General features: G+C 41.4%; 1 protein-coding gene across 14 annotated transcripts in view; it reads left to right on the forward strand.

Moving 5' to 3' along the window:
• The window catches only part of EYA1 (EYA transcriptional coactivator and phosphatase 1), a 357,169-nt gene that overhangs the window by 323,691 nt on the left and 17,435 nt on the right, over window positions 1-16,043 (forward strand). For all 14 annotated transcript variants that reach the window (XM_021089240.1, XM_021089251.1, XM_021089242.1 and 11 more), the window contains 4 exons: window positions 13,464-13,522; window positions 13,632-13,792; window positions 14,724-14,838; window positions 14,945-15,066. In XM_021089240.1, coding sequence (XP_020944899.1) covers window positions 13,464-13,522; window positions 13,632-13,792; window positions 14,724-14,838; window positions 14,945-15,066 — 457 coding nt within the window. The remainder of the gene's footprint in view (window positions 1-13,463; window positions 13,523-13,631; window positions 13,793-14,723; window positions 14,839-14,944; window positions 15,067-16,043) is intronic.

The raw sequence follows: 16,043 nt of genomic DNA on the forward strand, positions 1-16,043 counted from the left end.
GACAAAATAGTAAATTTATTTTCATAAAACTACAAACTTTTTAACCTTGCAGTGACAAAATACAAAATGTTAGCAGTTAATTTCTGGTTAGGTCATCCTACTCTTTCATATTAAATTGTCAGTCAGATAATCTGGAAGGTTTCCTTCAGTATCATCCATGTGTTTGGTCCGCATAGAAAAGGAAGAGGCAGAAATTGGGTCCTATTTAGAAAATAAGTAAGGGGAGTTCCCCTGTGGCACAGTGGGTTAAGAATCCAACTGTAGCAGCACCAGTCACTGCGGAGGTGTGGATTCCATCTCTAGCCCAGCACGTGGGTTAAAGGATCTGACATTGCCGCAGCTGCAGCATAGGTCATAGCTGTGGCTCAGATTCAACCCCTGGTCCAGGAACTTCCATATGCCACAGATGAGCTATAAGATTTTTTTTAAAAAAAAAGAAACGAAATAGGGATTTAAAAGACCCATAAAAAGTTTTCTCTTCCTTCAGAGAATGCATTGCTTGGTGGGATACACAGATGTAATCTAAATAAGTCTTCATTTCCTTATCCATCAAGTGTAGAGTTTAAGGGAAGATTGGAAGTAACCTGTAACACACATGCCTGTCACATCATCAGCTCTTAATAATTGTTTCTGTTATTCAGACAGTGAGTTGCAGAGCAGACATCAGGGTCAAGAAAGAAAAGTATCCAAGAAGAGCTTGACAGAGAACCATTGCCTTGAGAGGAGAGAAAGGAGAGGGACGGCATTCCAGCCAGAAAGAGACACAGTCCTTATCTGGTGGAAGAGGGGAGGGAGGCCAGGCTGATTGAGGCCAGGAGCACGTGCCTCCTTGTGATGGGCTGTGACGGACAGACAGATAAATATGGCATTGGATGGGCAAGGTTAAGGCTCCTTATAGAGACCCTCAAATGCCCATTTGCATTGGAATATAGTCAGTGTTTCCAGTTTAATTCTTCCAGAGTATCTGTTGATCCCCTTCTGCTTAAAAGACAGAGGACGATAGAAAAGAAGTGAAATGCATTACTTACTCCCAAGAAACTAATCCTCCCTAGTGGAAATCGTATTTCCTGGGAGAGCAAAACCTACTTTGAGAAAACTGCATCTGAAGATGATTGACACCCGGGCAGCGTTGAAAAGAGAAGGGCAAGGGACACGATGAACCCCATGTTCCATTCTCATAGCTTTGTGAGAGTTCTAGTCCCTTCCCTGAGAGCAAGTAATAGGCACCTTCGTGTGTATCCTCTCTCTCCACCACCTTCCCATGTTTATGAAGCCTTCCTGGCAAGCTCTGCATCTCCTTTGTTTTTATGTGCTTGGTGCCTGGCATATAAATACATGGTTGGCCATTATTAGTTGAATACCTGAAAAAATGAAAGAATTCAGACCTCATGCCCTCTGTATTTTCTCATGGTATTTCCAGAGGTAAAATACAACATAGATAATATTAGTGCTATGTTAATGGTACACAATATAGTATTTTCCTGAGTAATATGTAAAGAACCAAAATATACTCTTTGTTGCTTGAAATGCTTATTAGTTCATGGGGAAAGGGGTGGTTTTATAGGGAGGGAGACTGTGAGCGTAAACAAAATTTTTTCTTAGCTTTTCCTTTCAGGCACCCACTCCTCCCACCCTTCCCCTGTTGACACCCAGTCAATACCTGTGCCCGCCCCCTCTCCACCCCAGGCTGGAGGAAAGTCATCAGATAGAACAGTTCACACCAAAGTAACAAAGCTTACGTCTTTTAACCTTACCTGAAGTCTTCATTTTATGAAAGTTTAAAAAGGGATGATTTCAAAGGGTGGAATTTCAGACCCATTGATAACTTGGAAGAGAAGAGAGAGCTTTTTGAGTGATAACGTGCCCCCTGAGAAGTCCTTACTCCCTGATGAGGGACTGACAGTGAGGGAAGGTGATGATGGAACCTTCCTGCAGTTCTTGGGGAACGTATCTTTTTTTTTAGGTGCTTATGTCCGGTTCTGCATACTTTTCTCTCCAGAGTCAGCAGTAATTATACGGCAGAGGAAATCAGCTTGGAGAATTTTTTTCTTAACTTATGAACTTTGGGTGTTATTCTGAGCTCCACATTCCTTTACACAAAATTGAGTATTGTTAACTAGGATAAAGTCATCTGAGTGTGTGATACAAGGTAAATGAATACATTGCTCTCTTTTAAACTTTCAAATTGCACTCCCTACGTCTGCAAAAAAGAGTCACTTAAAAAAACCAGTTATATTGAAATAATGTCTTTGAAAATTGTACTCATGTATTGGTTTGCAGTTCAATAAAGATGAATCCATAGACAGGGAATGGCCATAACTGAGAACTTGTATTTGTTGCAAATACTGAATTTTAGAGTTAAAAAAAAATGTTTTGGAAAAAAAAAAAAAGAGCTGTCTTAAAACATGACCTGTTTCATATGACAGCTTTAGTTCATTGGTTTATGTGTGATCCAAACAGAAATATTCTGTGGGAGTGCGAACTTCTAGTTAAATGCTTTATGAATAAATTAGTGTGTAATTCATTTTCTTCAAATGGCAGTGAAAGTTGAAAGAAAGTGATTGCAGAAAAGGATAAAAGGTTTCCTGGTTTGGGTATGTTTCCATGCTTCTGGCAGCAAGTTTGCAATAAAAAGAATGATTTTTATGAGAATGTGATTATTCACAGCAAGACTAGAGTTGGTGTCACTATGAAAAATTCTCCTTCGGTAGACAGTCTCAGCAGGAATAATAGATCTAAAAGGAAGGCAACAGGAGTTACAAAGAACACTGTGGCCAGTGACAAATTACGTTTGCAAAATGATGGGCAAACCCATTGAAAATTGAGAATCAGCTCAGCAGTAAATCAAAGGCTTATCCGTAAGAGTAGTTCTGACTCGACATTCCAAAAAAATGACATTTCTATTAGATGTGCGCTGAGTTTCTTCTTATTTAGGCTCTGAGTTATTATTTTGTTCTGTCAGCCTTTATCTTTTATCTCACTACTTTATTTTAAATTACCTGATACAATTAAAAGTATGTACGATACTTTCAGGAAAAGCTGAATAATACAATCTGACATATTCTCAAATACTAAGGCACTGCCCTATTTTGTATTTGCAGGTAGGTTACATTTTCACTGATTTCTGGGCAAATGTGTAAAATGCTGTATCTTCTTATATTAGCTGAGCTACAAATGAAGCTGTGTATTTGAGCCAGAGCTTTTTGTATAGATTATCATGTGGTAGGGCTATAGAATGCATTGAAATATACTGTGCTTTTGCACAGAACATAACTTAAACAATAAAAGATGGGTCTTGTAGCATTAGATATTAGGTATGCCCTCTATACCTTCTCATTCCCTGTATGCTTTTTATTTTCTGTATTTTTTAGTTCACTGCGTGTTTTTTAAAAAGTAAAAGTATGTGTCGATATCATTCAATCAAATGTAATATTTGCCATAATTATCAGGTAAATGAATCCAGTACTTTTAGGGACACAGCGTTTAATAATTTTAAATAAGCCCATTTTACTTTAAAAGCTTCTTTTCAGTTCTTTCTGAAAGAAAGAAGTAAGTCTTTCTTTCCCTCAACCTAATAAGTTTGAGAGTGTGAATGAAGACAAATATATTCAACGACCCTGTGGTACAGATTCCTGATTAGAGAGAAGGAACTCCATGCAGAGTGAAACTGACATAACATATTTATTCACACTACACCACTTGCTAAGAAGGAACTAGCTTCATGTAATTCCTTTGGGATTCTTTGAGAGGCATGCTAAAGTACTAGCATGATATCTTATTTTAATGAGCACATTTAAAAAGGAATTCATATGATAAGGAAATACTACAAACTTAAAGTCACATTTTCGTCTTTATAAGCTTGAGAGTCCTATAATTTTTATTTAGTGATTTTAAATATTTGCTATAACTTTGTACATGTATGAAAATATAGCTTAAGCATTTTATCTTTTGCCTTCATATGCCTTCTTTGGTACTTTCAGCAAAGATTTTGTTCTCTAAATGTCTTATGAATATTCATCTAAACACAATCAGATTGAAATAGCTAATATCTTACCTTTGTTAAAACTGCTGTAATTCAGACCTTGGGTTTCAGATACAGGTACCTAGGCTTCCTGGCTAATGTAAACATGATTCTAGTAAAGTCTCTTGTTTAGATAATCCCTACAGGATACTGTAACATTCAATATATTAAAATACTGTTTTCCTAAGTAAGAAACAATAATTAAAAACAGGCTGTGTTACCGCAAGTTGCATCTTGTTACCAAACCTCAAAAATAGATGTTAAAATTCCCCTTAGTCAGTTTCTGAGATTTGAAATTCTATTTTTTTTCCCTATTGGCTTCTATAGTCATATCATCCTATGCCTATCAAGAAAGAGAGGGACATTTAAATATTGACTTACGTATTGGCACTAATTCTATGCTGGGTAAATGTTTTTAAAGGGGGAATTTAAAGATAAATTTGTCCAGCTATATTTTAATTCCTTAAGGCGTGTTTCCCAAACTGTCAATCAGAAGGAGGCAGATTTCAAAAACTCCCTTTGTTCTTCCTCTCCTGTGCCTTAGTCCAGGGCACTCGGCACCCTTTTCCTTTGCAAGGAAGCCTTGTGGTGGGAACGCAAGGGCGATGGGCAGATCATAAGGTGCTTTTTGTTGCATCTTTTTGCAAGTGCAATGAGGGTTTCGACACACCTTTAGAAAGCACAGTGCAAACATATTATTCCCCAATCCTAAGTATAAATATGGCATACAGCATGTTGATTGGACAGCCTCTTTCTACATAGCAAAATATGCAAGTAAAAGCTTAGTTTTGGCAAATTTACTCACTCATGGCCAGGATTTCTTGCGTTTTTGTTTTTGTTTGTTTTGTTTTTAAGGATTTAAAATATGTAGTTGTAAAAGTAAATAAAATGTATAGTTGTGTATGTATACAACTTATAAAGTTGTATGGTTGATTTACAGTGTTGTTTTAGATTCAGGTGTACAGCAAATGAGTCAATTATATATATATAATGTCTAATAATATACAGTTACATAATATGTATATATTCTGTTATAGGTTATTACAAGATATTGAATACACTTCCCTGTGCTATACAGTATGGACAGAATTTCTTTGTTATTTCTTTTTTTTTTTTTTTTTTTTGTCTTTTTGGCTTTTCTAGGGCTGCTTCTCATGGCATATGGAGGTTCCCAGGCTAGGGGTCCAATCGGAGCTGTAGCCGCAGGCCTACACCACAGCCACAGCAACGCGGGATCCAAGCCGTGTCTGCAACCTACACCACAGCTCACAGCAAAGACAGATCCTTAATCCACTGAGCAAGGCCAGGGATCAAAGCCGCAACCTCATGGTTCCTAGTCGGATTCATTAACCACTGCACCACGATGGGAACTCCATTATGGACAGAATTTCTTAACCACAGAGCCTGACATGCTGAATCTAAATGCCAGTGAAGTAGAAGCAGGATTTTTCACATCTTCTCATCGAGTAGCTTCTTTCTTCACCACCTCCTCCCCTTACATAGAACTTCTGATTCACATCACATCTCCAGGATGATCCATTTCACCTGATTTTGCCAATGAAGTTGTAGTTGCCAACCACCAAGCAAGTACCCATGTTGGTTAGGGAGTGGGATGGTCAGAGCCGTGGCTATACCTGTTTGATGACAGATAGGAAGAGACAGAGAATCCAGCCATCGGTTCCTTGGCCAACTCTCAGTAGACACGCTGATGTAGAGACACAATGAAAACAGCTCCTTCTCTGATGACTCTTTTCCTTCCATTTTTACTTTGTAAAGGAAGGTACGGAAACAATTAGTTGGCCGTGTGGTGTTAGTTTTCTGATGGTGAATTTGGAAAATGGAGCAGATACAGCCTCAGTCAGCAGGATTGGGGCTTATGTAACTCAACTTCTCCAAAGACGTGTTTGTAACGTTTTTATATTGTTCCCTCTCATAACACGCAGGCTGCCTCAAAGTCTTCGAGGAGTCTCTGTATATACAAAGCCTTCAGGTTTACTCGGCGTTTATGTTTCTAGGGTCAGGTTCAGAGGTATAATGCCACAGCACCCTGGCTGTGACGTCACTGTGCTTGGCACGGAATAAGACCCATTGTCACTGTCTTAATTCTTTTTATTAATTTTCCTAAATGAACTTGAATGGTATGGTGTATTTTTCCATAATTATGGCACCAGCGAAAGGCTTAGGGGAAAAGGCCAACCACTACGGTATCAAAGAAGAATAAATATTTGCAGAAAAATTCTGCCATAACTTAATATTTTGCATATGAGCCCCTGTACAAAATCAGAGTTATTCCTGGGGCTTGGTCCAAAAGAACATGTCTGTGGGCCAGCCCTGGAAGGCCAGAGATGATGATGGATCAGAAAAAAAGGTCAGCTTGAGTTGTGATGCCAAGAATAATGACAGAAGGGACCAAAAAGGCAGAATAACAGTGCAGCCGGAGTTCTGAAAGGGACTGCACCTTGGCCGCATGGCCGTGAGACCAGACCTGATGTGGCTCTCGTCCTGGTCCTAACAGCAGACCTGGTAGTCTCTGCTTCATGTGTTGGCAGTTTTCCCCAGCCATGCACATGAGCATTTCATAATCCAGTCCCACCAATGCCAAGACGTCAGGGAGCTGAGGGCCGGTAGGAATGGAAGCTTGCTCACTTTATCTTATTTCACTCCTCCATGAAGCACGGGCCAAGGGTCAGCTTTGCTGGTTTGGTGGGTGGTGTGGATCTGAGGATGCCTGTCAGGGAGAACAGAGTTTGCAGGCTAGCACCTGTGGGCTCAGCATCACGCCTCTCTGATCTGATCGTTGCCATCTTCCCCCATTCAGCTCTACCACAACTGGGGCCAAATCCTATTCCCAGGCTTCAAGCCTCCTATTGGGACACATTGGGTCAAAGTCATGCTGGCACCTACCTTGTCACTGCCTACAACTGTACTCTGTATCCTCCACCCCAGCAAAGACCCAGTGGCTCCCCTTCTGGACAGTCTCCCTCCAAAGAGCCAGTTGTTTGAAGGCCTGGTGGAGACAAGGGGCGGGGCTCGAACTGGAGGCTGGAGGACTCAGTCAAGCTCTGGGCTGGGGGAGGGGCCGTGGTGACAAACGCTGGACCCACCCAGGTGGGAGCAGGGCAGAGGACAGGGAGGCTTCATGCTGGAACTGGACCCCTAAATGCAGAACTGACAAACCACCAAGGGCCTAGGTCATGGCCATGTTGCCAAAATATCAGCTACCTCTGTACACCGATGCCAAATAGAAACTCAGAGACAGCATGGGAGGAAACAGAAAAAGTGGCTTTAGTTGCCAGACAAAGGGGGAACACAGCAGGCTGGTGCCTCAAGGACTGTGCCCTCCCCCCCCCCCGGCCCCCAGCTTAGAGTGGGTAGTGGGAAGTCCTGTAATGTCAAGGAGCAGGGCCTGATCAGCTCATGGACGTTTTCTTGATTGGTGGGTGGTGAGGTAATTGGGAGGCAGGGGTCATCAGCCTTCTGGTTCCAACCAGTTTGGGGTCTACGTGCTTGTGGGCCATGTACAGTTGACGACTTCTACTGGCGAGGGCTTCAGCACCTGCAAACCAGCTTCAAGGACATGGCTCAGAATATTCTCTCTAGTCCTTGAGGAAGAGCTACAGGTCCCTGACTTTGCTGAATAGCTAACCTATGATTATTTTGTCTTGCTTGACTATTTTTCTTTTTCTCTATTTCTCACTTCTCTGCTTGAGTCTTTGACAAAAGGTTTTCTACAGACAAAAGGCAGGTAGATGCATTCCCACCATAGCCCAGTGGTAATGAACTTGTATCCTTAAGGGCATAGGTTCGATTCCTGGTATTGTTCAATGGGTTAAGGATCCAGTGTTGCCAGGAGCTGTGGTCCAGTGGCTTGGATCCATTGTTGCTATGGCTGTGGTGTAGGCCACAGCTACAGCTCCAATTCAACCCCCCAGCCTGGGAATTTCCATATGCCTTGGGTGTGGCCCTAAAAAGACAAAAAAAAAAAAAAAAAAGATGGCAGGCAGAGGACAGGATTGGGGTCCATTCTGGGAAGGCCTCACAGGGTCCCACTGGGTTACAGCACCACATGGGGTGGCAGTTACCTGCATTGTGTGAAATCTGGGGATCCCGGGAGGAAACAGGGAACGGGGGTCAAAGACCTGTAGCGTCCTTAGTGCTTAGTTTAGCCCCTTGGCCACGTCTTCCGTTTATGTGTGGCTGTGAAACGGGTAATATCATTAAACACTAGTTTGTTTTCAACATAAATAACTCTCAGTAATTGAGCTCACCAAGAAACAGGAGGCTCTGTGAGGCAGAGAAACCGGCCTGCCTCCACAGGAATTGCACAGAAGTGTCAGCAATGGTTCTTATTGATGTCGTCTGTCATCACTTGAATGAAGGAGGGACTCACTCTTTGGTGGATACGGAGTGTCAACATTGGACAATTTGGTGATCAAGTGTCAGGGGTTTTCCTGGTGCTTGAAACTTCTGCAAAGGGAAGGGTGCAGCTCCGGATGGGAGCAGGAAGCCCAGTGCTTTAGCAACATTTAATTTGGTCATTCATTGTGAAATGTTCCTAGCGAAGATAAGTCTAATGTAGCCGAGCACTGGCCTCTTAGAATCTCTTTGCCACAGTTGGAGAGTGTGAAAATTGGTTAAATAAATATGTTAATTATACCTTTCTGTAGTATTGACTTGATACAGAGCCTTTATGCAGAACTGTTGGAAAGTCACCAACAACAAATAATTTTGCTTACGTCTTGGTCCCCTTCCAGTCCCACAACAATTCTTGCATCTGTAGTTGGGTGGTGAGGGGCAAGGGTGGGGGCAGAGTGCGTTAAAGAAACTCTGTTCAGGAACCTTCCCTCTCACCTCTGGGACCTGCTCGCTAACCCCACAGAGCCTCTTTGCATTCCTAAGTCTGGGGATATTTCCTAGAGAGAGGAACAGTGTGTCCCCAAAGTGCTTCCCCCACCCCACAACCATTCAAAATAGAGGACCAGGAGTTCCTGTTGTGGCTCAGTGGGTTAAGAATCCGACACAGTGTCCACGAGGATGTGGTGTTGATCCCTGGCCTTGCGCAGTAGATTAAGGATCCAGCATGGCCACAAGTGCGATGTAGGTTGCAGATGAGGTTCAGATCTGGTGTGGCTGTGGCGTAGGCCGGCAGCTGCAGCTCCAATTAGACCCTTAGCCTGGGAACCTCCACATGCTGCAGGTGCAGCCATGAAAAGAAAAAAAGAAAAAAAAAAAAAAATAGAGAGAGCCAGCATTGACAATCCAGGATCAAAAACCTATGTTGTGTTTCTCTTACCAGAGCTTCAGTGATGGTGAATCATCTCTCACCATCCACCGTGTGTCTCTTTATCTGATTGCTTTAAATCAGAGTGAAGCAAAGGCTGGGCTGTGTCTCCTTGGTGGAGCACAATATCATTTCAGTTTTTCACCCCCTGCGACCCTCTTGGACTGAGTAGAATTCCACCCTTTAGCAAAAAAAGGATATTCCTTTGGAGTCCAGGGAGGTTCTGCAGCATTTACCACAACAGTAATTAATGTGTCGCATGTGCAGTTAGTTAATTAACTTGTGGCTTTCCTGCCAAACTCTAAGTGCCTTGAGGGTAGGAACTGATAACTTGATGCTATTTCCAAGGCAGAGGCAGCTCCTCACTGTCACCTGCTTCCCCTCCCCCCACCTCCTTTGAACCTGTTCTTTCCTTGGTCTACAGGCTCTTTCCCCAGATACCCCCACAGCATTGACTACTCACCTTGCCTGCTGTATTTTGTCTTCTCAGCGCTTATCATTGTACATTTTACATATTTTCCCGTTTGGCTCTTTCCCAACTAAAATGTTAATTCCAAGATGGTAAGGATTTTCGTGTAAAGTAGTATGTGTTTAGCATCTAGAAGAGTCCCCAGAACATAGGTGCTGCTTAGCCAAATAACTAGAGACATGAATAAATAAATGACCACCTTTCTAAGCTAAGGCACCCTTTAGCCAGCTTGGATGGGTGTTAGGTGCAAAGTCTCCCAGGAGTCTGGGAAATCACTACTTTCTGCCCCAAGCGAGGCCCCAGGCCTGACACCCAAACACATTAGGGGTCCCTTAGGCATCTCAAGCCTCAGCAGGACAGATTAATGTGTAAAATATATTAAACCACTCAAGCCGGTAGTGGTGGCCTCAATGCGGATGCTACCCAAAAACTTGGATTCAGTAATGACTTGAACTCCTTAAAGCCCTATCACATACTCTCTGGAAGTTTATTTCCAAGGTACATTTTCAGTACATTCAGTCTTTTGGGAAAAAACACCTATTTTCTCATGGCATTCTCTGTGCTCTGCACTTTGTATACTGGGCATCAAATTTGGGTTTTTAATGTAACTTGGCACCAGCAATATAGAAAGATTCCATTATTATCTTCTACATCTATAGATTCTTGCAGTGAGTCTTTGTTGCTGTCATTTCAGTGGGTCCAGACCTCCTTCTGCTCCCCTCCCTCAGTTCCCTAATTGTCTGGGTTTATAACCAATTTGGAAACCAGATGCAGAAAGCAGAACTGAAAACCCAAAATTAGGCTCTTCTTAGGAAGGCAAACACAAAGCAAGATGGCTTCGGAAAAGTGGGAGAAACGGAGTCTTATCCCCCTGGAGGAGGTGATTTCAGGATATCAGAATGTAGGGAGCTCACTTTCTAATTTGAGAGTGAACACACAGCACAAGTTCATGCATTCTCTGCTGGGAAGCGAAATGGTATTTCAGTATCTACATAGTCTCCGTTCTTTGGGGGATTCAGTTTTTAATAGGTCAGCATTAAAATAGTAATACTATCGTTTCTCATTAAATTAAAAAAAAATACACAGCTTAGGTCCCAAGACACCAATACCATTATTTGGAAATTCATACAGGACTTCGCCGTGATGCATCTTTAGTGTGTATCTTATGAGAAGTTTGGACAACCTAGTACTTGTCTCTTATGAAGTAAAACAAGTGGCCACTCCAAAAACACATTTTATATAGACAGATTAATGACTTTTCATTCCTAAAAGTGCCGATTGCGCCCTTTTTGTAAGGCTATTTTCATTAAAAATCCTTCTCCAAGAATTCTGCTCAAGAGCAAGATTCTCCTGTGGCCACCACACCACACTTCGCTTTCGTCAAACCACTGTGAAGTGACTTGGGTTTTATCTGCAGGTCAAAAAGCTGGAAGCTGTTGACACTTAATTAGAGCGCACCAAGAGATGGAACAATACTTCAAATGAGGGCCTCGGCCTGGGAACAAAAAGTCTTAACCAAAGCTGGCAGGAGAAAATAAATACAGGAAGTGGCCAGACAATAGTAATGGGAGAGTCATCAGCGGTCATTAGAAGATAAACGGGCGTCCTGTTAGTAATGGAGATTTACAACTGCATTAGCTTAAGAAAAACCTCTTAACACCCTGTTTTCCAAAGAATTCTTCCCACCCCTTGAGTTAACCAAGTAACCTAAGGTCCGTGTTGATTCCTCAAATTCAATCCTTTTCAGCACATCTTTTCCTCCTCTAATTCCTCTGCTTCCTCCTCCTCTCTGTTCTTTCTCCCAAGAGAGAAAAATTTTGTCCACTGCAGCACTGTGGCTTTTGGGGAGCAGCGGCGGGGGTGGGGGGGGGGTGTTCGGGGAGAGTACACCTTTTGTGCATTTGTTTGTAACTCACCCTAAAAGCGTCTTTTACCGACAACACAGTGTTTGCATTTCTGGCTAGCGATATGGCTAGATTGTAGAAACTCATGATTTAGTACCTCTTGAACCCCAGAATGAGTGCGCGGTTGAAAAAAAACAACACAACTAGCATTCCTCGTCCCAATTACAATTCGATTAATAACGCTGAGAAGTTCTCCAATACGTTCTGCAGGAATGACCTGTTTTTGAAATGTTAAATTCACAGTCGGCCTGCTTGGCCTCCGAGACGTTATTCCTTTTTTCTTATCTGGGGTTATGGACCTCAGGAGAGCAGGGGAGGGTTACAAGGTCAAAGTCTTTTCCTCCTTGGAACTTGCTGCTTGCTGGGAGAGGGCTGCCTGGAAAATAGATGCTTTAGAGAAGGGGTTGGGGGGTCATGATTTTAATTCTGTTAAGCAACAGCTGGTTTGAGTTTCTTTCCACTTCTCTCTCCTGCTCTCTTCCTTGCAGAGAAAAGAATGTATTCAGAAGGAACCAGCAACATAAAAAAATATACCTTCTGTGATGGTGGTGCTTTACCTATGGCATTTTTGTTACAAGTCAGGCACTAGAGGGATAGGCTAGATTCTGTAAAATTGAATCTATAGGAAAGATGACTAGAACTTTATTCCAAAGACCTTTGAAAATGCAGGATGCCCGCCTGCAAATTTCTTTTAATATTTTTTAATTAAAACTTTTAATGGAAATAAATTAAAAGCCTCTGGGGTATTTGGAGGCTGACCACAAAGAGGAGAGTCGTGACCAAAGCATTAAAGCATGCCAAGTGTTACTTGTTTCTCGACTAGAGACCTTGTCTGTCTCCAAATAAGTATGTCTTCTTTTGTTCAACACATGGTTATTGAGTGTCTGCTCTGCCCATAAGGATGCTAGGGGCTGGGGACACGGCAGTAAGATGTAGGGGTGCTTCTATGTTAGCAGGTGCATGAACATGAACTTGTCCAACTGAGCTTTGGCCTACGATTACACTTCCTATTCTAAGCAGTTTACACGTGGTTTGGGATTTAAAAATCAGGTCTGTTCACATCACATTATTCTAAGATCAACTCATAAATCCAGTGTTTAAAATGAGTATGTAATAATAGTGAAACAGCAAAAAACAAACCAAAAAAAACCCTCATGTGTTGATTATTTTTGTTTAGGTTGTGAAGTCTCCTATGCTTTTTTCCTACACACACACACACACACACACACACACACACACACATACACACAGAATAAAACACGCATCTCTCAAATCAATGGCAAACCAGTAACAGATTTTCTGGTCTGGGCTCCTCTGCATGCTGGCCCCAGGCTGTGTTGGTGTGTGGCTGAACAGCAATCAGAGGTCATAATTTCATTGGCAGTTAGCATCAGGTTTAATTTTTCTAGCATGTTAGATTTACCGAAATGTCTGGTTTCAGTTATGCTTCGGCATTGACTGAATCAGCTCCGAGCAGCACAATGTCTTCAGGTATCTGAGGTTTATGGAACACATATGCTAATTGTTCTCAATCACTTTCCTTTCTAAACACAAAAATGTGTTTTCTGAAGCTGAATAACAGTAGTCCTTAATGACATGGCTCGTGTCTTATGTTGAAGTAGGTAAAAATGTCAATTTAACAAGACTGCCACCTACTGATTGACGTGGTTGGAAAACACTCCAATTACTATGTTTGGGATTTTTTTTTTTAATAGCTGTGTGTGGTTTCCCCTCAAAACATAGATGCTTTTTTGAGAATTAACATGTATCATTTTAATTGCACTTTAGGAATGTGACCAAGTTCATATAGATGATGTCTCTTCGGATGACAATGGACAAGACCTAAGGTGAGCCCTCGAAGGGAACGTGATGGCTCCATGTTTTAGTTTAATTGCTGAGCTCCTTAAGATGAACTTTCTCTTTGGTTAACTTTGGACTTCTCTTGCATCTAAATAGCACATATAACTTTGGAACAGATGGCTTTCCTGCTGCAGCAACCAGCGCTAATTTATGCTTGGCAACTGGTGTGCGGGGCGGTGTAGACTGGATGAGAAAGTTGGCCTTCCGCTACAGACGAGTAAAAGAGATCTACAATACCTACAAAAATAATGTTGGAGGCAAGTAACTATCAACGGTATCTCACAGGGTTAGTTAAGAACAGTCCCGACATGCTTAAAGTACCACATACTTTTACATCCTACGTTTTTGGACACAGTAGCATTTTTGGGAGGTTTCATCTAATCAGTGATTGAGTGCCAGAAATATTAGGCTAGAGCCAGTTGCCCTGGTCCACCTAGTCTAGTCCTGGCTCCATTGCTAAGTTGTGGTATGACCTGGAGTAAGTTTCTTGACCTCTTGCCTAAATAAAGGACTTGAGATGAACTGTAAGGCTTCTTCGACTGAGAAGATGCTTGAATGAGTTTGGATCTTTGGATTATGGTTCAAAATGGCTTTAGCATGGAAAGGAATACATTGATTTAATGAAACATTTAGGGGTGGTGTTGGTTTCTGGCAGAGCTAAATCCAGATGCTCGGATAATGCCATCAGTAATCTCTGGCCTGTGCTTCCCTTTTGGTAGGAGTTATTTGAGGTCATTTCCTCCCAAAAGGTGGCAGAGGTGACCACCATTAGATCCAGGCTTGTAATCTACCAGTCTTGCATCTCCATGGGATAGAAAAATATCTTCCCTAAGTAGATTCAGCCAGGGTTCCAATGCAGAACTGGTCAGGCCAAGGTCAGACACCGACTTTGGGAGCCAGAAGAGAAGGTAGGATCAGCTCTGCCTAGACTCCATAGTTGGAGGAATGGGAACAAGTAGGCTCCCCAAAATGGAAGGATGAATTCTGAAACTAGAAGGGATGCTAGGAATGCAAAACCAGTAGGTGTTCCTTACAGTACTAAACAGTTCTCGAATGAAAACATGTGAAAATTACTTAGTATACTAGAAAGCTTGAGGGTGGTGTTGGAGTAGTTTTAAATGTTTACTATTTATAAAGTTGAAGAGACACATTACTAAGGAAGTAGTTCATGTGCTTTCAAATCCACAGGGTTGCTTGGTCCGGCCAAGAGGGAAGCCTGGTTGCAGCTGAGGGCTGAGATTGAAGCCCTCACCGACTCGTGGTTGACACTGGCCCTGAAAGCACTCACGCTCATCCACTCCCGGTAAGTTCTCACCAAGTCACTTTGTAGCACCTCTGCTGAAAATGCATTTTGCCTGTTCATTTTGGAGATTTCTTTTTCAATTTTTTTTCCTTTTCTTTTCTCATAGGACAAACTGTGTTAATATTTTAGTAACAACTACTCAGCTGATCCCAGCATTGGCAAAAGTCCTGCTTTATGGATTAGGAATTGTATTTCCAATAGAAAATATTTACAGTGCAACTAAAATAGGTGAGCTGCTTCTTTTTAATTCATTTATTTATTGAAAAATCAACCCTTTGCTTTCAGGCTAGTAAAAATGAAAAGCAATAAATAGGACTTGTTTTTTTCCCCAAAATGCTAAATGTTAGAAAACTAGAATGATTTAGCCAAATTTTTTTTCAAAGTTGGCTTTAGACATCAAGAGGAATATAAAGCATAATCCATGTAGTCAAACTCAGAAAATTGTACTTTACTTGCTAACATTAAAACCTATGCATTAGGAGTTCCCATCATGGCTCAGTGGAAATGAATCTGACTAGTATCCATGAGGACACAGGTTTGATTCCTGGCCTTGCTCAGTGGGTTAAGGATCCAGCATTGCTGTCACTCTGGTGTAGGCCAGCGGCTATAGCTCCAATTCAACCTCTAGCCTTGCAACCTCCATGCACCATGGGTGCAGCCCTAAAAAAGACAGAAGAAAAAAAAAAAAAAAAAAAAAAAAAACTATGCATTAAAACCTCGCTGTAGTCAACTTATCATGACTTCTAGATAATCTAATTTGTATTTTTTTAGGCAACATCAGCAAAAATATCTTATAAGCAGAAACAAGAATCTATATAGAGATATACAAAGTGGAAAGGAAATTAATAACTTAAATGAAACAACCCTAATAATGAATTATTATTACTGGAGCTATTTTTTTTTGCTTTAATTTAACATGTACAAACAACAGAGTTCCCACTTTTGTTATGGAGATCAAAAAAAATTAAATTCTTGAAGGGAGGAAACAGGGGAAAGAAGATTAATGTGAAATTTAGTTAAAATATAAAACAAAATAGAACAAAAGTAGGCACAAAAAGAAGACATGGCTCTTGTTCTTAGGGAATTCACTATCTAGCGGGGAAGCAGGCATGAAAATAACTATATGTGATAAAGTAGTATGTAAATGAGCATTTATTGATATCTACTAGATGCCCGGAACGGTACTAAACATTTTACATATTAAA

This window comes from Sus scrofa, chromosome 4 (genome assembly GCF_000003025.6).
Source record: "Sus scrofa isolate TJ Tabasco breed Duroc chromosome 4, Sscrofa11.1, whole genome shotgun sequence".
NCBI classification, from domain to species: domain Eukaryota; kingdom Metazoa; phylum Chordata; class Mammalia; order Artiodactyla; family Suidae; genus Sus; species Sus scrofa.